General features: G+C 42.2%; 2 protein-coding genes across 8 annotated transcripts in view; one reads left to right on the plus strand and one right to left on the minus strand.

Annotated features, from left to right (window-relative positions):
• Positions 1 to 218, minus strand: part of TRIM32 (tripartite motif containing 32) — a 12,451-nt gene extending 12,233 nt beyond the window's left edge. For both annotated transcript variants that reach the window (XM_039866767.1, XM_039866766.1), the window contains exon 1: positions 146 to 218. The gene's annotated coding sequence lies outside the window, so the exon portion shown is untranslated. The remainder of the gene's footprint in view (positions 1 to 145) is intronic.
• The window catches only part of ASTN2 (astrotactin 2), a 791,570-nt gene that overhangs the window by 604,195 nt on the left and 164,286 nt on the right, over positions 1 to 23,089 (plus strand). For 4 of the 6 annotated variants that reach the window (XM_039866760.1, XM_039866761.1, XM_039866762.1 and 1 more), the window contains one exon: positions 17,125 to 17,390. In XM_039866760.1, the coding sequence (XP_039722694.1) occupies positions 17,125 to 17,390 (266 nt within the window). Of the gene's footprint in view, positions 1 to 320; positions 458 to 8,937; positions 8,991 to 17,124; positions 17,391 to 23,089 lie in introns of those variants that run through there. The other 2 variants (XM_039866764.1, XM_039866765.1) reach the window with 2 other exon arrangements.

Here is a 23,089-nt window from a genome sequence, read left to right on the forward strand (position 1 = left end):
AGCCCTTAGATCCGGTCCCCATATCCTGCCATTCGGGCGTGGGCCGGCCGCTGCACGTCAGCGCAAACCCCCATCCCGCCACTCAGCCCTGGCCCACGACTCCGGCGGCGATCCCTCGTCCCCGACCCTCCTTCCCGCCCCCTACCTGACCGCCCGCAGCTCCGACGCGTCCACCGCCACCAGCCCACCCGCCTGCTGCCATCTGCGCACGCGCCGCTGCGAACCCTTTGGCGGGCGCCAATTCGCAAAGCCAGCTGTCTGTCACTGGTCCCCGCCCTCTGAGGCATGCTGGGGCTTGTAGTCTGCCAGGCCCGAGCGCTTAAGGCCCAGTGTCCGGGCAAGCTCTCGGCTGAGAACCGTGAGTCTTGGCAACATGTAGTTCAGCTTTCTGGCGCTATTATACAGATAAAGAAACAGAGGAAAGGGGCCAGCCCAGGTTCACTGCCCAAGTCAAGAGGTAAGCCCGACGCCAATCTGTGTCTTAACCCTTTGATAAACAATGACCTCTAGAAGTGGTCCTCAAAAACTAAGGCCCCTCTCTGAACCTCAGCTCTCCCATCTGAGAGATGGAACAAGGAGAGAATACAACTTCCACTCTGAGGCAAGTACAGAACCCTGACTCGCTTAGAAAGGTAGTTCCTCCCAGTGACACACCACAGCCTAGAGACAAGTTTATCTGATAAATTAGTCTTTTTAAGAAGTCCTTTGCCTACTTGGCCGGGAGGCACTGATGCCAGAGGTAGATATGAAAACACAGTGTAGCTCCCTTTTCCGACAGACACTGAAGCTACCCAGGTCCCAAACTCAAGTGTAGCTTTGGGGGAGAATCTTATTAAGTGGGAGATGGTCTTGCCTATTGGGTAGCGAGCACCTGTGGCCCTTTAGGTAGTTTGGGGCCAATTACTGGTTCCTGCAGGTGAACATATAGTTTAGCTTAGGATGGGGAAGGGAGGGGTTTGAAGTAGAATGGGCTTGGACTTAAAATCCCGCATAAGTATGTGACACTGCGCAATGATAAAACAAACAAAAACAATAAGGACACTACCATCTTTGAGTGCTTAGTATCTGGTGCAACTAAACACTTCACACGCATAGCTCACTTAATCCTCATAATGACCCTATGAGATAAGTAACTGGTGCCCAGGTGATTAAATAACAAAGCCACATGTTCATAAGTATAAAGCCCAGATTGGAATCAAATTCTACCTGAGAACCCATCCTCTTAACCTGCTTTAATCTCTCTGCCCATATCTCTAATTTAAGTGAGATTCACTATAAGGACTGAGATCCTTAATGCATAATGATATGCATTTAATTAACGGCAACTTTATTATCATTAGCTCTTATACTCTTCAGACTACTGGATTCAGAAGCCCCAACTCCCTGCATTTCAGAGATTGAGGGCAACAGGAGGCTGGGTTGGTATACTTAGTGGCATCCTTTGAGCAGGCTTGGGGACTGAGAGCACCTGGATTGATGTAGAGCTCTGGGGCTATCTGACACTTCAGGGATATGCTTGCAGTCCAGCACCAGCCAGGGTCTGATCGAACATGCCAGGAGTGGGCCAAAGAGGGAGCTCAGTCAGACGGAAAGGCCCCGGGGCAGACAAAATTGGCAGACAGTGGGTCAGACAGAACCTTGCAGGGCTAGGAGAGCAGGGGTGCTTGCTTTTCCCACATTCCTGGGCTCCTGGGAACACTAAGGTGCTCACTGCATGCTCAGCAAGTACCAAGACTTATAACTTGATTTCTAGCAAAGCACATACCAGGTTGGGCTTCAATTATCCACTTCCTTGCAGTCTTCACCAATGAGCTATGCAATCCCTGAAGGACAATGCCCATTTGTTGTCACATCTATTAGCACAGTACCCAGCACATAAGAGTTGCTGAGTGAGTCAGACTCAGAAATGCAGTAGTTATGTATGTACTGCAAAGGAATATTGTGAATGTTATATGACTTACAGAGCTAAAGCTTTTAGGACACTGCCTGATAAAGTATAAGTACTCTATGAATGCTAGCTACTATTGCGTTGTTATTATTACTATCCTCGACAAAATAGTGTTCTTTTTTTCCCTTTTCGGCATCTGAATTTTGAGGAGGAAGAGAAATTTCTTGCTAATAGGTCGTAGGGGAGAAAATTAAAACTCTAATTTCTCCTAACCAAATTTATCTGAGTCTAGATGTTTATAATTGCTAGAATTTTCATGAAATAATATAAAATTATATCTGTCTACTTGTGTTACTTATCTATCATTGTATAACAAATTAACCCTAAACCTTTCAGTTTAAAACAACATACATTTCTTATCTCACTCGGTTCCTGTGAGTCAGGGATCTGAGTACAGCTGAGCTAGATCTTCCTCTTCGCAGTATCTCATAAGGCTGGAATCAAGTTATTGGCCAGGGCTGGGTCTCATTCTAAGGTTTGACGGAGGAAGAATTGGCTTCTAAGATCACTTATGTAGTGTTCTCTGAGGGCTGTTGGACTGAGGGCCTCAGTTCCTTGATGGCTTTGGGCTAGAAACTGTCCTCGATTCCTTGGCACATGAGTCTCTCCATGACAGTTTGTTTCATCAAAGCCAGCAAGAGAGAATCTGTGAACCAGACAGAAGTCACAGTCTTTTGTAACCTAATCACAGAAGTGACATCCCCTCAATGTTGCTGTATTCTGTTGTTTAAAAGCAAGGAACTAAGGTATAATAGGCAATGCATATCGAGAGGTGAGATGGTTGCAGGCCATTTTTAGAGGCTCCCTCCCTCAGTCCAGCTCCTTACTCCCTCCTTCTGTTCCTTTTATTTCTTTTTTTCCCCTCCCTCACTCTCTTATTCTATATATGTATATATGTATGTACCCAGTTATCTGTCTGTCTGTCTGTTATTATTCTTTCTGCTGAAACTCTGACTCCAACCTCCATATGCTATACTCAGTCCCTGTGTGCTGCTCAGTCGAGCCTACATCTGGCATATGGGAAGTGTTCAATAGATGTTTGAATTCAGGTTACATTTACAGTATAAAAGAGCAATTTAAAAGAATCAACTTTTCTACCACCTTAATGTAACCATCATATTTGTTATGTTTACATATATATGTAAACATTTACAAAGTCCCCCTTTAATCTGTTCAGATGTACTTATGATGATGCTGAGTACCTAACAAGTGTTTTCCCAATAAACCTAAGTTTTTATATTTTATTTACTTACTTTGGGAAAATATTAAAAAAAAATTTTTTTCCTGGCCTCCATAAGTTGTCAAACTGGCCACAGTTTGTCAAGTGGACAAGCTCACCTTTGATCATTTAACCATCACAAATAAGATTGCATAAAGGCCCTTGTTCAAGGAAATTATTTATTTATTTTTCTTGAGCTGATATGCCGACCGCTGGTTCAAAAATTTGAAACTTTATGTTAATAGCAAAAACATTTATGTGCATTGATAAGACCCAATTTGTAAGTGGGAATGCATTTAGAAGAAATATTCAAAATTATATACAATGTAGATGTGGATAATCCCTCCTCATTTTACTCTCCAGCAATGATTGTCCTTAGTGATTTTGTGTAATCCCTCGGGCAGCCCTCCTTTCTTAGTGTTTCACTGAGAAAAGTACACGTACAAGGAGAGAAGATGGTATAGTGAACCCATGTGTGCTCATTTCCCTGCAATACTTATCAATATTTTGCCAATTTTGCTTCAGCTGTCTCTCACCCCTGATTTGTTTTTTGTTGCTGGAGTCTTTTAAAGCAAATCTCAGATAGCATGTCATTCTTCTTGTAAATACCTCAATATATATCTCTAACAGGTAATAAATTTTTTAAGATAATCTCGACATCATTATCACATCTAATAGTTCATACTTAAATTTCTTTAATTGCTTCAAAATATCTTTCTATAGTAGGTGTGTTTGAATAAGGATCAAAATGTCCACATGTTGTTCAAGGCCTCCTCTAATCTGTAGGAGTTATACCTATAATGTTGCCAGTGCCATTATTCGTTAAAGACATTGACTCATTTGTTTTTTAGAACTCTAAAACACAGATTGCTTTCTCTCAATGTTTTTTTAACTAGCTCCTTTCCCCTACGGAATTATTACTTGTTTTGTCCTGTGAACTCCTTTTGTAGAATGATGAAGACTATAGATCCTTTTCTCAGAATAATGTTTTTGAAAGTATAAAATTAAATGCATGGGGACTATACAAGAAAGAAATTATATCAAGATATAGTTATCAAAATGTTAAAAGGCAAATTTTTTATAAGTACTATATGTGCTCTTTTATTAATGACAAGATCTAGTGGAGACTCTAATAGCTATAATAAGTTCTAAGTTGAACATAAATTATTAAAATATTTGTAACATCCGTCATGTGATAGAAATATACGTGAATCTTCAATAGTACAGCAGATTGCAGGCAACGAACTATTGTGATTTCATAATTTTAAGAAAATGTTAAATTGCACTTAGAAGATACTGAAAATAAAGATGTATTTTTTCCCCTGCACAAGTTTACAGACCCTTGAATACTATCCACGGGCCCAAAGACCACCAGCTGAAGTATACAGGCCATGCCATGCCCTTCCTGTGGCATCATATCAAAGGCACTTAATGTCTGGTTTTTACTACTTTTAGTGATCTTAAGATTTAAAAGCAGATCAGGTGCTATAAGTCTGATCCATTGATTAGAAAATTTCTCATCAGCCTTTCTCTTAATGGTTTTAGGATTCATTGATGATAGCTGTCTAGATCTATTTTGTTAGATTGAAAAATAGTATTCTAATTTTATCATTCTTCTTGCCTTTATAAACTGCAATATTTCTATAAAAACGAATACTTGATTCCTTTACTAATCTTTAGATTAATAAGCTGGTCTCCTAGCCATCTTCAGTGGTGACCAATGAGCTGTGTTCATTTGTTTTTTGGTTTTGGTTTGGAGAACATTATGAATTACAGGAAATTTCTTTATTTGATCTGTTTCAATAAAGTATAGCCATTACTTACTTCGATGTTCAATTTATTCAACGTCAGGCCAGTGTGAGCCCCTCTGAACTGGCTTCTATGTTCCTTTGAAATGACCACATTAGTCTTTGGCGGCGATCTTGCTTTTTGGCACGGCACAATCCTCCAGGCTCAGCGTGTACCATACCTATTCCAGACTTGGGATAAGGAATTTTTCCAAGAATCTTTTGTTCCTTTTAGTGGGAAATGATATTTAAAAACAAGAGCCTGAGCATTAAGTGTATTTATTGCTATTCGAGTGCCATTACTTCTATGCCTTTTCAGTGGACAGAGCTATGAAATGTTTATTTTTTAAAAGAGAAAAACAAATTATAAGTTTATGTGATTTTCAGTTGAAATTTTAATGCATATAATTTTTCTCAACTTCTTTGACTATAAACTTGGATTGGTTGCCTCTTATGCAGATAATCTCAGTTCCTAATGGCAGTCACGTGATGGCTTGTTTGCTGTGGCCCACAATATACACATAAGAGTTTCAAAATAAACAATACCAGTGTAACAACTAGCAATAAGTCCACTTCATCAAGTTTAAGATTTATTTGCAGATTCTTTTTTTCTTTGGAGTATTTCTCACTAAGCATGTAAAATCAAAATACTATATTTTAAAGCCACTCAAAATAATTATTTTCTCTGTGTGGTTATGCCATGGCTAGGTTTTTTTTTTTCAGTTTGCATATAATTTGTAAAGATTGTTTTTGTCTTTTGTTTAGAATGTAAAATATATACATATAATAATTTTATGTGGTTTTAAAGTTAAAACTTTTAAAACAAAATATACTAAAAAAAATCCAGCTTCTACCCTTGTCCTTTTGACCCTGGTTCTTCACTCCCTTTTTGAGTAACCATTTGTTTTTGTTTTGGTTAATTGTTTCAGTGTTTCTTTGTGAAAAATTATATCTGTCTATCTAATTTCTATATAGATATATTTATATATATAAATGTCATATATGTTTACATAATGTGTATTATTATATTTCTTACACACAAGAAAGCACAATAAACACTTCTGCACTTTGCTTTTTCCGTTTAATAAAACATTTGTGATTACTCCATATCACATATAAAGGATTTCCCTAATTCTATTTTAAGTTCATAGATTCCACTGTGTGGCTGCAGCATAGTTTTTTGACCAGTTTCCTATAATTTCTGATTCTAAGGGTTTTATTACCAATTTCTATAACATAATGGGAAGCAGTAACAGAAATTGCACATTCAGTCTCCAGAATTTACAACTGCGTAAGCCTGAATCTTCAATAGTATAGCAGATTGCAGGCAACTTAAATAGTGGAAACATGCTTATAAGTAAGACAGGTCAAAGCGGAAGTCTAGTTCTTCCCAGCCCCTGAGTTCACCTCCTTGAGCTTCCATTTCCTCCTGTTTAAAACACAATAATGAAATCTACCTCTCGTTGTTGTTAGGATTTCTAAAGACCAAATGGGACAATGTATACAAGGCAAACAGCAGAACAACTGGCCTGGAATATGTGCGTGTAAAAATCATAGCTCTTATTAATATTTATTTTACTGATTTCCTCAATGATAAGACAGGGAATTCCTGATGGGTCTTAGCCCTTTATTTTTATTTTATTTTAGTTTTTCGATGGGTGGGCTCTTTATCCTTACCCTGTCCCTAGCAGTATGCCTACAGGGAATAGGGAAGCTAATGGGAAAAGTAACTCACCTTGAATATGTTCTCCAAAGGTGTTGCCTGTCAACATGTTTAAAGGTGATCTTTTAACTTGAGTGTTGTTAAGATTTTGGTGAGAACAGTTACAAGAATGACAACAAGACTGGAGCCTCCTAGGAAAGTGGTCAGAGGGTGGCAGTTTGTTTTCTGATGGCCACTCAAACCAAAGCCTCTACCTGAGCCCACCCTAGGTTTACACCTGTCTCCATGTTTGAACCTGGTAACCTCCCGCTGGCCCCAGGGCTGCCTTGCTGGCCTGCTTTACTGCCTTAAGGTCATGTCCAAGTAGGACAATCTGGGAGTCTCCATGCGATGCAGGTCCTTAGCATCTCAGTGTTCTTGTTTCCTGAGTTCTGTCCAGGAATGACTGGGCATTTCCTCCTTGACCTCCAGCCTAAGAAGCTACTGGAAGAAGGAGGAAGGAATTGAGGAGCTCATCTTGGAATCCTTCCTTAAAGGGATGAGTTTCGAGCAGTTTTTAAGAAAGAAGGAATGTGATCCCAGGAAGAAGGCAGGCCTCCTATTAATGATGTTTCTGTTCCATTGGGTAGTAAAGGGGGTTTGGGGTCAGACCCTGAATGCCTAATTGTCATCTCACAGAACCTCTGTTTCCTCAGTTGTAAAATACATTTATAAAAATTGTAATGTTCCTAGCCCAAATCCCAGTCACGGGTACTCAGTGAGATCCAAAATGTCTTGTGCTTGGCAATTAGAAGAGCAGCTCAGGAAATGTGAATTTCCTCTCTGCCCCCTCATCCTACCACATCTTAAAAGTAAAATTAAGTTGTTGTGAATAATACTAGTAATAGTCAGAACTAAAATTTCTTGGATGCCAGGGGCATACGTTATTTTAAATTCTAGCAACAGCTTTGTATTGTTGATGATATCCTTAATTTTATAAAGAACAGAGATTCTGAAACAGGAAGTCTCTCAAGCTTGTTCATGGTCACATGCAGAGCCTCGGCCAGCCCCTAAGTCACCTTTTGTATGTAATGGTGCTCCTCCACTTGGGTTCAAGCCCATGGGCACAGGCCTGTCTAGTGGGGCTGAGGCTGGATTCAGTCACCACTCACCCCCTTGCCTTGTCACAGCCGTGCAGCACACGACTTGCATAACTGTACCCAGAAGCCCTGGTTGCACACATAGAAATTCAAACCCAGACCTGCTTGACATTCAGACCACATCTTTTCCATTGCTACCTGGAAGTTCATCCTCTTCCTAGTTCCTTCAGGATCCTACTCCATCGATTATCACTTCTTTCTGCCTCGTCTCCAGCCTCTCCCATATCCTTCTCTTCTGGCTTCTCCTTCCTAGCCGATATCCTCAATCAAATGTTTGCACTTGTGTACCACTAGGATTGGAACAAAACATTGTTTCAGTAGTTTCTCCACCTCCATCCCCCTCCAGTATGTAGCTCCAAACCAGACGAACCTTCTAAGCAAATACTTAAGAACCCTTAAACACCACACTAGGCTTTCTTATGTCATAACCAAGCCTTTCCTGTCTCTGCCACTGTCCTCAGAGCCTCACAAGTTGCTTTGCTCACAGCCATCCTTCTTTGGCTTGGAAGAGCCGACTCATTTTCCCCAAGAGCAATCATCTTAAGCAGGCACTAGAGGGCAGCAGGAGATCACACATGACATTTTTTTCCCGCCTCCCCTTACTGGCCACAGCCTACCTTCTCTCAAGAGGCAGGAGGAAATAACTCCAATTCTGACTCCTCTTTGAACAGCAAAAGGGAAGAAAAAAAGGAGGGTAGGGGAGGTAGGAAAGTCTGAGCACACCTTAGTCTGTAGTGGGAAGGCCCACTTTTCAGTCCTGTGAGAAATACTGGAGTTCTTCGGTTCATACCTTCTTTAAGACAAATAACACAGCAGAACCACATTGATATTGTAGTGGTTAAAAAAATCTATTAAAAGAATTCTAATGTGCAAACAAACAAAAGACATCAGCCACTACTGGGCTGTAGGGCAGTGGCCAGGGGTCCCTCTCCCTGCCCCACGGAGAGTATGACCTTTTACAGAGATCTAACTGCTTTCCCTTGAAACAGGTATCCTCTTGTCAAGTGTCCTCCATGTCACTCTGAGCCTCAATTTCCTCATCTGTAAAAGGAGCAACAATCTCTGCTTTGTAGGATGATGGTGAGGACTATATGCGATCATGGGTGTAAATCAGCTAGGGCTGCGTCTCTCATTTGATGCTTAGAGTAATTCAATGAGACATCTGTATTCCCATTTTACAGATGAGGAAAGTAAGGTTGAAGAGGTGAAGACACTTGCCTGGATCTGAAATCAGGTAATCTGGCTCAATAGTTTTGGATTTCAGCGTTCAATTCTACCCTTGTCTACTGTGTTCCACTATGTAGCAAACAGGTAGTTTTAACCATACTGCCAAGACATTCCTGACAGTATGGCTAAAACACCAGCAGATTACGAGGAAAATGTATAGATTCAGATATGTACAAGAATTGAATGCTGAGGTGATGGCCAATGTATGGAAGAAATGACTCTGATGATTCTCTTGATACCCTAGAATTTGTAAATTCCCCATTAGGTTCTGTTTCTCATTGATCCTCCAAATATTCCAAGATTTAGGTACTAACATTATTGACATTTTACAGATGAGAAAACAGAATCTTAGAGAGGTTAAGTAACTTGTCCAAGGTCACCCACCCAGCTGGAAATGGAAGAGCTGGAATTCAAACTCAAGCTGCCCCTCTGCGATTGGGCTTACTATTTGTGTCTTTAGGGAAGAAGCTCTGAATTAGGTTAGATTAGGAGATTGGTTGTCTTAGAATTTGGCAGTTTTGTAGACCTTTTTTTTCAGTCTCTACTATTGCTTCCCTTTCCATTCCTCAAATATGCACAGCACACGCACACGCACATGCACACGCACACTCACACTCATACTTATCAGAAGCCTCTCAAGACTGTCCCATAGTTCCTTGGATGGAGCATTCATCCACATAGTTAGGTGGTTAATCTTAGTATGAACCCCCAGTAGCAGGCCGCCTTACGTACTTCAGATAGGGTTTCTAAATAGTGTAAAGTGCTTAATTCCTGGTCTGGGGTCTGGCTCTGCTGCTTGGGATGAGAAATGCAGTTCCTTGGTGGGAGGCCATCTGGGTATAACAGAGCTGCCCCATAAAGGAACTGGAGTCCTAAAGAGAGAATGAGTTTTGCATCTTAGAAGTGTCCCAAAAAATGTTGGAGGATGATTCGGTGGTGAATGAAACATTAGATGGGATTTCTGACCAGATGACCTTTAAAAATGCATTTTACTCATGAGATCCTTGAGCCCTGAAAAGAGGTGGGGGGCCTGGAGGTGTTTTGTAGAGGGGGACAGGGGAGGGGCCTAGTGTTTGCAAAAAAGATGACTCATTGTGCAGGAATGAGAACTAGAGCTACAAATTTTGGGGGAGAGGAAACGTAAACAATAGAACAGTGGAACCAGGTACCAAAAGCTAGACTAGTTATTAGCTGTGTGGCCTTGGACAAATTACCTTTCCTCTCTGAGCTACCAATGGTATCAATAATGTAAGGTTAAGACCATCTGTCTTTGGGACTGTACCGATAGGTTGAGATCATGGGTTTGAATTCTGATAAGTGTTACATGAATGGGAGAGATTAAAGAGCAAAAATTTCAGATCATACATTCATCCATTTCGTTATTCATATTTTTACTTGCAAACTGTCTACGTGACATCAGACAGTGAACTCTGTGCTGGGGATGCAAATGGTCATTAAAATTGGCATGGTCCTCACTCTCCTGGAGCTCTCACAGTGCAGTTGGGGAGGCACATATTCATTTAACCAGCACATTAGCTAAAACTAAGTATGTGACTATAATGATGGTGGTGATATAAATGGTTCAGTTGATAATACAAATTGAGAATAATCAAAATATGGTTTATGAATATATGGTGTTCGAAAGTGCAGGCATACCTCGGAGATATTGTGGATTCAGTTCCAGACCATGGCAATAAAGTGAATCCCGCGACAAAGCAAGTCACAAATATTTTTTTGTTTCTCAGTGTGTATAAAAGTTATGTTTACACTACACTGTAGTGTCTTAGGTGTGCGACAGCATTATGTCTAAACAAACAATGTACTTGCCTTAATTAAAAAATACTTTACTAAAAACTGCTATCATCTGAACCTTCAGTGAGTCACCATCTTATTGCTGGTGGAGGGTCATACCTTCAATTTGGAAAAATACCACAATATCTGCAATGGGCAGTAAAGCGGTGTCCAGTGAAACGAGGCATACTTCTGTATATCTGAGTTGGTTCTTCTAATGTATTCATTGGCATAATCTACGCTTCTTCTAATGTATTCATTGGCATAATCTCCCTCTGCTCCTAGATGAAAATGTTAATAGGGCACATCTAATCTATTGTAACCTTTATAGAATAGACAGTGCTATAGGCATTTTAAGTTGCTATCACAGTTTCAAATCAGGAATTAGGATGTCCAGTCCAAGATTTTAATCAAATTTCTAAATCTGACAAATTAAATAATACCCAGTGGGATCATTAAGAGGTAGGGCAAGGTTGGCCTTCATTCTGTTTCTCTACCTTGCACTTCTTTCCCTCCAAGTTCAAAGCAGAAGGAGAGAGAAGTGGTGAGGATTAGGAAGATCTTACTTGCCCCCGTATCCTTGTACCTGGCTCTGTGTTCTCTGGTCCCGACAGATTTTTCAAGCTAGCCATTTCTCTTGGGAGCCTTTTCAGGGGCTTTCCAGCAAAACCCGTTGCTAGGGGCTCCTCCCAAGACCTGAGAGTATGTAATTTCTCTTTGATTGTCTGCTGCTGGTCCCCCTCCACCTTCTGTTTCTCTGGCTGCCCACCTCATGGAGATCCTCGCTCTGGGGATCTGCCCTGCTCCTCCGCCCCCGCCAACCTCTGTTAGAATTCCTCTTGGGTAGGACTCAAAAGAGTTCCAGGCTAGCTCTTTTTCCCATATCTGTTCCACAGAAGGTACTCAAGCATTTTTCACACTGGCAACCTCTGGATTTGGGGCTAATCCTGTTCAGCCCCTCTTGTTCTGCTGCCACGGGCCACTAGAGCTTTCGCGGGTAGAGTAAGACCCTAGTCCACTAACTTCTCGGCTGCCAAACACAACGAGGTTTTCCAAGAGGCGCTCTTGAGTCTCTTTCTCACAGTGCTTGAGGTTAGAAGGTAGTGTCTTCTCCATGTCGCACACAGGGAGTTGAGAACTTTAAACATAAGATAATATCTCCATGCAAAGCAAATCTCCCCTAAATCTATCTTATCTACTCTCTGACCTTGTTTTATTTCCTTTTCTGGCTGAGGTTTCTGGAGTTATGAAACAAGTTAGGATTCGTCTCCTTTGAAAAGTCTGCATATAGGGGCTTGGCTTTGGATTTCCACTTCTGTTTGGTGCCTCCATAGAAATTTCAGTTTAAAATCCTACTACAGCAACGGCAATGATAATTATAACAACTACTGCAACAATAATCACAACCGATGCTGATTGAGTGCTTAACCTTTGCCAGACACCTTATTTAATCCTCACAATAACTCTTTCAAGTCAGTATGATTATTTATAAAGGGCACACTGACGGCGCTGAACTTTTTGACTGTTGGGCTGAGAAGTTCAGATGGCACAACACCCAAGTGCAGACCTTGCCCATGGCATTTCAAATGGCTCCTTTCCCTTTGTGAAGGGTATTTGTGTGGGTCCTTGAGTCAGGCCTCAGAGCAGTTGATTTCTTTCCCCTAACAGGAGACAGTAACTCCACCTAAGAAATTATCCCATTTCAGCAATTCCTGGGAGGCCACTGCGGTAATAAAGGCCATTCTTTATGATATAAAAGTCTCACCCTCTTTCCCCAACCCTTAACGTTTCTAATTTGAGCCCCTCTGGTCCCTGTGGAGCCTTTAAATGCTTCAAGTGCAAGCCTACTGCCAAGCAAGCCTGTCTGACTCGGGAGGCAGCGCCCTGAGCTGTGGCTGAATATTGAACAAACATTCACACAGCCCTGGCTCTCCCAGAAGCCCTTAGTTTGATGCCTTTGTTTTCTTTTCTGGATGAGGGCAAGCAGTGCCATCACCTCCTGCCGAAAAGCCCTGGCTGCCCTCCCAATGAGGAGTTGTCACTTCAACCGAGGCTGCTTTTTTTCTTTCTTTCTTTCTTTCTTTTTTTTTTTTTTTGGTGGCAACAAAATAATACCCAGCAGGAATTTGGGAGGAGAAAAAAGAGAGTTCAGTTGGCAGGTTCTCAAATGAATGGGTTGTAGTGTCATTGGAACTGAATTGGGCTTGAAACCAGACATGATCCTATTTTGGAAGCATTGTTCAGAGGGATGGGAAATGTGAACAGAGGATAAGTCTCTTCAAAAATGCTCTTCATCCTTGCCTGCTGAAGATGGCCTGTTTTAACCAAACTCTCCCATCCTCTCAGTGGCAAAGGCCTGTGTGAAAACCTAGAGGAGGTCAGGACAACTGGCAAGTCGATCAACTACTCATCCATTAACTTTCACCTGAGAGAGCTAATTTTACTTTAAGAAGAGGTTGTCACTTGCTTGTGAGCCATCAATTAAGTGTCAGTCTTGAAGTTCACAAATCTTGGTTCTTGGACGCGTCAATGCTTTGCTAAGGTAGCACAGCGATCAGGGTATGTAAATATGTTATATATTCAACAAATATTTATTGAAAGTATCATTGAAGGCCTACTGTGTTCCAGGTACTGTGTAAAATGGATTTGGAAGACTAATACTGTATTGGCCCTCATGGACCTCACAATCTGGAGACATGTACAGGTGATACGTAGAACAGGATGCTATGAAGATCTTTAATGTGAAACCCGAATATAGATTGGTGGCTTGCAAGGGAGTTCAGAGAAGGCTTTTCTGAGGAATTTTTACTTGAACTAATATCTAATGGATGAGGGGAGTTAGCTGGGAGAAGCCAGAGGCTAGGGGTGGAATCGGGGAAAGGGAGAAGAGCATGCGCCAAGACTGAAAAAGAAAGACACAGGATATATGTAAGGAACTCAAAGGCCACTGTAACTGAGGTTAAGAGAATTAAGAGGAACAGGGTAAGAGATCAGATTGGAGAGGCAGACAGGTTGTCTAGATCCCACATTACTTAATGCGTCATCTTAAAAAATTTGGTCTTTATCCTAAGAGCAGTGACATGTCATGGAAGAGTTTTAAACAGAAGAATATAGGGTACACTTTTTAAAAAGATGACTTTAGCCATTGAGTGAGGTTAGATCAGAAGCAATTAGCTTTGACGATTGTAATGCCTAAAGAGGAATAATTAATGGAATGGCTAATGGTCTTCCCTGATGTAACTTTCATCCAGATCATAACTTAGGCATGACACAATCTTTATAAAAAGGATCATTGTTAATAAATGTGCACGGGACTTAGAGGTAAATTCATTTCCCCATTTAGGTCTTGGATTCCTCACTTGTTAAGTGATGATGCTGGGCCACATGGTACCCAAGTACCTTCCTTTTGTAAAACCAGCCTTTAAGTTTAGCTGCAAATTCTATACTGCTACTACAGTACAGTTTTCAGCCTGGACTATGGGCTTTTAACTCCTCTCGTTGACCTGACAGATTGAAAAAGCTAAAGATTTGTTGGACAAAAGCAGACCAGCAGAAACCTATAGCTTGTTTTATTGTTAAATGAATAGTTATATCTTTAACCCAAGGGCTATGAATGTTTGTTTGATCAAGGGAATTTTTACTCCCAATGCCATGTTATATTTCATCCCAACTAAATTGTGTGCATAGGACAAGGTGCTATGAGGAGAAGGGCATCTGTGTTTTAAAATAAGAGATAAAAACAATAGTTGAAGTGATGAATTGGTTCTCAGCAGACTGGCACCATGTGCTGAAAGGGTCACTAACTCACCGTGTGCTCTTGGAAAGTAATTTTCTTTCTTTGGGATATAATTTTCTCTTGTTTAAAATGGGAGAATTTTACTAGATTAGTGTTTTCAAAGATATACTTTTTCAATAGTTTTTGAAAGATGTCTTATGGAGAAAAGTTGCTCACATTATTTTTCAGTAATTTTATAAATCCAAGTGTATTAATGGTCCAATTGATTCCAGTGTTTTCCTTTAATCTATCATTCTGCTACATTCCTGTGTGACTATAGATGGATCCTCAATCTGAGACTCAGGTTTTCCCATCTGTAAGTTAGAGCTAGAGCAGAGGTTTCCATACTTTTTCTGTAAAGAATCCGATAGTAAATATTTTAGGTTTTGTGGCCATGAAATCTTTATTGCAACTACTCAGTTCTGCCATTGCAACCATACTCAATAAAATGAATGAGGGTGGCTGTGTTCCAATAAAACTTTATTTACAAAAACAGGCAGAGGGCTGGATTTGACCCTAAGCTATCTCTTACTGACCTCTGGGTCAGAGTGTAGGCTAACTGCCCCCTAACGCCCTTGCAGCTCTGACTCAACCCATTCCCCTTCTCTCCTGAATGGTTATTCTTTCTCAAATTTGAAGTCATTCTTCTCTGAAACTATCCCTCTGGCCTGCACTTCCAAAAGTCATCATCATCTTTTGATGTGTCTGTGTATAAGACTGTCTCCATCTCCCCAGCTGCTGAGATGCCTTCTTCGCAGCTTTGTTTTGTTTATCATAGTAACTACCCTTCTTTAATCCCTCTGAAGGATTGCTTAGCTGGAATTTGCCTGTCTTCCTCCTCCAGAGCCTTTGATGTGATGCTCATAAGTATTTGCTGACAGCCAGACAGAAAAGGTGGAGCCCAGATCCCAGGCCCTGAGGCCCAGAGAGTAATGAATGAAGCCCGCATTTATTTGTATTTCTAATTGGCAAGCCCATTTCCAGATCAGCTGCATGTCACTGCAAGCTGAAGGCAAGGGCAGAAGACAACCCTCCTTTTTTTCCCAGGGCCCCTGTTTCCATTGAGGCAAGAGCTTGCCTTGACTTCACCAGGCTTGGAAGAAGCTGCCATCTGGAGCAAGCTCTCCCTTCTGCTATTAGAACATTGCTCCCCTCGTTTGCCACTCAGACTGCGTGCATTGCACAACTTTGAAGACACCATTCACATAGTCTGTGATGTAAATGGAACCCTCTGGGTTGTACAAATCACTTTGTTTCATCAAGATTTATGATATAGCCATAGTCCCCTCTCTTCTAGAAGTCCATTCTATAAAACAGATATAAGTAGAACTGCTCTCTTTGAGGTTGAGATGTGGGTTTAGAGTTTTGCCCACTTGGTTTTCCTATTGCCCTCTGCAAATAGCTGCTCAGATTCTTCCTGGTATCTCTAGAATTCCTCAGAACTTTGGAGCCTTTGGACTTGACCATGAATGTCATTCTAACCATCCAGAGTTCCATAATCTTCTCCTTTGACTAAGTCTCAGATACATTCCTAGCACCACGCTAGGCACTGAAGAGTTGAAGACAGGAGTGGGAGGCATGGCCCCTGGCCTCCAAGGGTTCATAAAATGGTTGGAGAGGTCAGCAGAAAATGGGATGAGAAAATGAGCTTAGCACGATAAGATCTGAAAGCAGAAATTCTTACTCAGAGAAAAAGGACTGGAGCAAGGAGGAAAGACTTCCTGAAGAGGCTCACAGTGGAATGGAGCATTGAGGGGTGGTAAAGATTTGCAGAGACAGAGGCAGAAAGTAGGACAGGGTGAGCAAAGGCACAGAAGGGAGAGATACTAGGGTATGGATCAAGAGAGACAGCACAGAATGGAGCATGGATGAGTCAGATCTCAGTGTTCACATGAAGAAAAAGGCAGGAAACGAAGCTTGCGCAAGGGAGCAGATGAGCACAGAAAGAAGGGAATCATGTCTTTTCTCGATAAGTCCACTTCTTTCTATCTCATTTACTACTCATGACAATTTCACGTGGTATCATAAACCCCATTTTACAGAATTAATTACTACACACTCTTGGACATTAACAGATTTTTTTTCAAGGTTTCATTGTTATTATCAAGTAGAATTGAGATTTAAACTGAAATTGACTTGACTCCAAAGCTTGTGTTTCCCCTATAACATGGGCCTTTATGAAAAAATTATAGGACTAAAATGAATTTATAAAAGACAGGTTAGAATTTGTGTATTTTGACAGTAGACAGAAAGGAATTTCTGGTTGGGAAAAATATCCTTGAATATTTACGTCTTGCAAGGTCCTTGGAGCATCCTCTAGTCCAACCTACCATCTTTAAATATGGAGAACGTCAGTCCAAAGAGAGCGAGGGGATTATTTAATGTAAATGATAGAACAGGACTCCACTCTGGTCTCTGAACCCTCAGGCCAGTGCTCTTTTCAAAGCCTCAGGAAGAAACCACTCTAGCATGTTTTTCCTTTCCAGTGAATACCAGCTCCTTAGCACAGCAGATTTCTTATGGCATCAAGAGTCTGACATTTTGAACAATACTGAATTTATCTCTCCTTCTCCAGAGACTACGGAGTTAGGCAGCAAGAAGGAGCTCAAGTCCATGCCCTTCATCACCTACCTCTCAGGTCTGCTGACAGCCCAGATGCTGTCAGATGACCAGCTCATCTCAGGTGTGGAGATCCGCTGTGAGGAGAAGGGCCGCTGTCCATCCACCTGCCACCTTTGCCGCCGACCAGGCAAGGAGCAGCTGAGTCCCACGCCAGTGCTGCTGGAAATCAACCGTGTGGTACCACTCTATACCCTCATTCAAGACAATGGCACCAAGGAGGTGAGCCCCCCAACATAGCCACTGAGTGAGATCTAAGTACCAGCCTTCCTACTTCCCACCCACGGACCCTTTATCATCAGGATTGTTATCGTTGTCATTGTCATCTTCATCGTGATGACTAGCATTTGTTGATGCTTTACCATGTTTTAAGTACATAGGTAGCTTGGTAGCACTAGCTGCTATAATCGACAAACCTTCAAATCTCAGCAGCTTAATACAGTAGAAGTTATTTCTTGTTTGTGCAGAGTCCTGGATGGATATTCTGACTGATGAAAGGCGTTGCTCTGAGAAGTAGTTCAGGGACCCAGCCTATTTTATCTTGTGCTCCATCAACCTAATGCTTCCCAGTTAATGTGGAAAAACAAAGAAAATGGAGGGTTGCATGTGAGAATGGGCCACGGCTGAAAGTGGCAAGCATCATTTCAGCTCCTAGTCCATTGGCTAGAACTCAGCCGTTGAGCGTAGCTGTCTGCAATGAGATAGGGAAACACATCCTATCTGTGTTCCTAGGAAAAGATATGGGCATGGTGAAAACCTAGCAGGATCTCTGTCTGCATCAGTACTGTACTTAGATTATCCTTTTAATCTACCCTTCAGAGCTGTGATTTCCTTACAAATATTGGGTTGATTCATAGAAACTGCTGACATTTATTGGTAAAAATGGCAAGTTCATATGATTCCTTTTAATGTCATACCTACTTTACAAATGAGGAAACCTCAAAGAAGTTTAGTGATTTGCTGAAAGTTGGTCTGCTCCAGAGATGACACACTTAATCACGAAATCATATCTCTCCTTTTCCCTCTTTTTGTGTCTCTCACTTTGAATGACAGCATGTCAGGGCTTGAGGGGACCACATGCATGATTTAGTTCACTGGTTTGCAAACTTGTGTTATGGCACACTTTTCCCAAATGCAATCTTTAGGAACTCCAACCGATAAAACCAGGAATAGTGATGCCACTCCTTCAGTGAGGAAGAGGAGGTTGGATAAGACATCTCTACTTGGTCCCCACTGTTCCCTCTGCAGAATCTCTGAGACAGCCCTGGACCTTCAAAGGAGATGATCTGGTAGACCACTGACCAGGTCCAGTAGGATGCTTTGGGTTATGTGCCCCTCCCTTAACATCCTGTTGCACTGAGTAAATCCCAGAGGATGGTGAGTGGTTAGATAGGGTTTCATAGAGAACAGAGAGGGGATGGGAGTACGAAAGTGGGGAGAGTATCAAGTAGATGACCTCAGGCAGAAAAGAACATGGTCTGCGTACAAAGACAGAAAGAAAATTCCCCATGACTAAGACCAAGAGATAGGAGGGCAGAGATGGCCAGAGGGGTCAGAAGGAGCCTGATCATTTAGAATATTGTAAGCTAGGTCATAGTGTTTGGACTCTATCTGGAGGACAATGGGATGCTGAAGATAATATGATTAGCAGGAGGCTGATAGGATTAGATTTGTGTGGCAGAAGAAGCCCTCTGAAAACAATCCAAATGACCATCAATGGGAGAGCAGTTACGATGTAGAATGTGCATACAACGGGACACTGTGCACTAGCCAAGATGAGTGAACTATAGTGACACTTAATATGAGATGGGTGAACGTAATGTTAACTGAAAAAAGTAAGTTTCAAAGATATGTTTTAAACAGCATGATAACCTTTCCACACTTTTAAGTTGAAACAGGCACACACATACACACACACTTAATACTCTACCTTTTAGGAATAAATACGGATGCGGTCAACCATTTAAACATGGAATCAAGGAAATAATGATCATAAGATACAGGACGATGGCAGTTTTGAGTCAGCGGAGGCAGGGTGTTGGCATGAGGGAGCATTTGTTACACTTAAGTAGTCAAGTTTGGGTGATGAATTTGTGGGAGTTTATTAAAGTAGTAAAACTAGCTAACCAACACTAACTGCATGAATACATAAAGCCTAAATAACCATGCGTGGTATAGCAATGAGCTCGAGTTATGAACCAAGCATCACGAGTAATCCAATTCTGTGCATCAGAGGTCCCCAAATAACAACAGCTGAAAAGCCAAATGTGCGTGTATCTCCACGCCTCTGGTTTCAGAGCGAGAGCCCATAGTGGAAACGTAAGAGCGGCAGCAGGGAAACCCGTGGGAGCTTCCAGGGACTGCCAAGGTGGGTCTGACCAGAGGTGTGTCACAGGGACGAAAAACATAGCAGCTCGGTAGCCGTGTGGGGCTGAGCTCTCCCTGCATAGCTACCAAGGGGAAAGGGACTGTTAATATTCCCACTTACCGCTCTGTGAACTTGCCCCTAACTACTGCCCTTCCAGGCTATACTCTTCTCATCATAACAGCTATAACGTGGCACAGTTCTAGCTAAGTCCTGAGACTTCTGTGACGTGTTCTTGGCACATGGGTGGTGGCCGAGGAGCGGTGGTCCCTGTCCTCTTTGCTTAGGCATCAGATCACCCCATGTCTGAATTCTGTGCCAGCTTGGCCAGCTTGCCTCAGAAGCAACACGATATTTAATCATTTAGAACCCACCGAGGCCTTCCTGAGGCCCATTCAGGTTAGTTATCAGAGAAGCCTGGGGGTATGAAAGTGGCCACTGGATGTCACTGTTCTCCTCACGGGAAATCTGGAGCTCTTGAAGCACTAGTCATTGAGTCATTATTAATTCAGAAAGGATTTTTTAGTCCTTCACTAGGCCAAGTACTGTGTCACACCTTGAGGAGTGAAGATTGTGACAAGTAGACATGATCTTTATCTACATGGAGTATACAGACTTGTAGAGAAGACAGATATTAATGAAATAATCATACAAATAAGTAAAAGCAGACTGTGCTAAGTAACAAGAGAAGTCTAGGATAGTGGGTTCAAAGCGTGTAACAGGAGGCCTTGTGGGGCCAGGGAAGGCTTCCCTGAGGCAGTGACATCGAAACAGTCTTTAGGGACCAGGTATGGGGGCTGGGTTTGGGCGACAGGACTAAGAGGGATCATGAACACCTGCCGGGTCGAAGGCCCAGCTCCTGCAAAGGCCTGAAGAGTGAGCAAACAGGGCCCATTTCCCAGAGGAACGGAGTGAGAACCAGTGTGACAGGGGACTAGACTGAGGGGAAGCTCCATGGGCAGCGCTGAGGAGAGGTGGCAGGGCCTGGCCAGGCAGAGCTGTGAAGGCTGTGGTGGCGAGGAGATTAGTCCCTGGCGGCAAGGAGGTTGGCCCTGGTGGTGAGGGGGTTAGTGCCTGGTGGTGAGGAGCCGTGGAGGACTTAAGGCAGGCAGGAACAGGTGCTGTCTCCTCAGCTCCAAGCTCTGCTCCTCTTAGTCACTCCTGCACAGAGACATGAGAGCTGGTTGACCAGAGCTGGCTTCCCCCAAGTCTCCAGTATCTTCTTCCCCAGCCTCAAACCCCAAGACAGGCCTATTTAAAGTTTCATGGCAGCCTAGGGGCTGCGGTGTGTCAGGCATTTCCAAGGGAGCCAGGCTGAGGTAGGAGTGAGTAGGATCGGCCCCTGCAGATCTGGACGTGATCCTGGAGGAGGGGACATGGCTGCTGCGTGAGGCTGGTATGATGAGAAAGTAGCCACGCTCATGGTTTCCATGACTTGTTTTTGTACGTCTTCTCCCAGGGCTTCTCCATCTCTCTGCCTTTCTCTGCAGCTGGAGGCAGAGGCCATATGCATAAAACACAAAAAAAGGCCTGGACTCTGACACTGAGGCAGAGCAAAGCTTAAGCAACAATTTTTTCTTCCTGGGACATTCTTTTCCTACCTAGGGGGAAAAAAAATGGGTAGGAGAAGTGAGTTTCTTTCTGAGCTCCCTATAAGAGACTTTGTCTAAGTGGAATCAAGTAGTGTAGATTCTGTGCTCTACCCAGGTTGGGCCAGAATCTTGTCTCAATCCCCAGTTCACTGCGCGATACTGAATGACCTCTCCAAACCTCAGCTGCCACATCTGTAAAATGTGGTTTCCTGATCCTTTCTTCATGGGGATCACATGAGATAATGAATGCATCGCGCCTGGCTCATAGCATGTAATGGGCAAACCTTTTCTATGATAATGATAAAAAAAAAAAAATGTTTGTTTAAACTGGCCTCTTTTTCTATGCTTTCTTTGGTACCTTCTCTTCCAGGTGGTACCTGATAACTTTGCAGATGTCCAAAGTGCTAAGGACATGATGTTTAAAGTCCGATCTGTATTTTGTGTGGGAGAAGTCATTGGTTATGTTACACATGGAGAGATTTTAGGAGCAATTCCTCACTTTATAAACATTTCTGGAGCTCATACTCTGTAAGTAAGGGATAGCATAGTTAAATACGCGTACAAGGATTTCTTCTTCTATAGATTTTCTTTGTGAGAACTCCTGACTCCTTGAGTTTTTTGGGGGTTCTTAATTCCCGAGTCCCTTCTTATGGCACAGTTAGGAGTATCAGAGATGGAGTATGACTTGGTTGAGGTTTGTGGGGCCGTTCTGGCCTCTGGTTTTGTATCAGGGCCAGGGGGTGCCCTGATAGCTTCTGGGACCATCAGACACTAGCTCTTTTGGTAGTTGGTGTCTCCTTGGGTCCATTTCTGTGAATGCTTGGGAAAGAATGAAGCCTCCTGCCCCATCTGGAAAGGAACCCTTCATTACACTTCCTGCTGCGGTTTTGAACAAGCAAAGCAGAAAAAAAGTCTTTATGATGGAGAGTTTGATTAATATGTAAATCTCCTCCCTCTACCTGTTAAATGACCCATACCATAGCCCGAAGCCACAGAGCATGACTAAGCATACCTAGTGCTTAATGTACAAGATTTTGTGTGGCTATTAATTTAGGCTTTGGGTGAAGAAGAGGAGGCTCCAAGTGGGAGAGACAGAACAGTGTCACGGCGAAGAGCCAGACAGAGCTGGGTTTGAATCCCATCTGTGCTATTGACTACCTGGGTGACCTGACTTTTAGTTATTTGTAAAGTAGGCATTATAGATAGTATCTATCCCTATCTATTTGGGGGTTAGGTGTTTCTTTGGAAGAACTAGAGAACTGGGACACCTGGAATCTGAGCTCGGTTTCATCCTTGATTGTTATAAGACATGGGACATGAGCGCTTCTCCTATTTTGGTCTCTGTTCCTTTATCCATGTGGTGAGAAGGACAGGTTAACTTTGCCCACGGTCCCCTCTAGTGGTATGACAAGGTCAGATCTAACTTCTCCTCTAAAAATAAGGGAAATATTTTGAGGTGGAAGAACCAGGCTGGGACCAGCAATTTATTTTTCATTCAGAGATAGTACCAGTTTTGCTCCTGAAATTAATATTGGGAAGAGAAAGATAGACATGTCTTGTACTCTATCCTAAAGTCACAGCATTTGTGAGTAGAGCTGACTATTAAAATTACATCCTGTTTATTTTACAGATCAACCTCTTTATTTCACAAACAGTAAAGCAGATACCCAGAGACGAAGAATGACTTGCTATATAGGTCACACAGCCACATCTGAATTCGAAGTAGTCAGGCATGGCTTCTGCCCTCACAAATGTCTGTCTTCTTCCAGAGACTCAGTTTTCTCATCTATGAAATGGGCGGCACTAAATTTCTCCACAGAGCTGTCATGTAGGAAAATTAGGAGCCCGTTCGTTTTATTGTTTTGAAAACTGTAAAATACCGTATAGATCCCGATAATTCTTTTCTAGTGCTCAGGTCTCCTGACTTTTGATAATGTGAGTTGTTTTTTTTTTTTTTTTTTTTT

The sequence above is a fragment of the Pteropus medius genome, unplaced genomic scaffold (assembly GCF_902729225.1).
Source record: "Pteropus medius unplaced genomic scaffold, Ma_sr-lr_union100, whole genome shotgun sequence".
NCBI lineage: Eukaryota > Metazoa > Chordata > Mammalia > Chiroptera > Pteropodidae > Pteropus > Pteropus medius.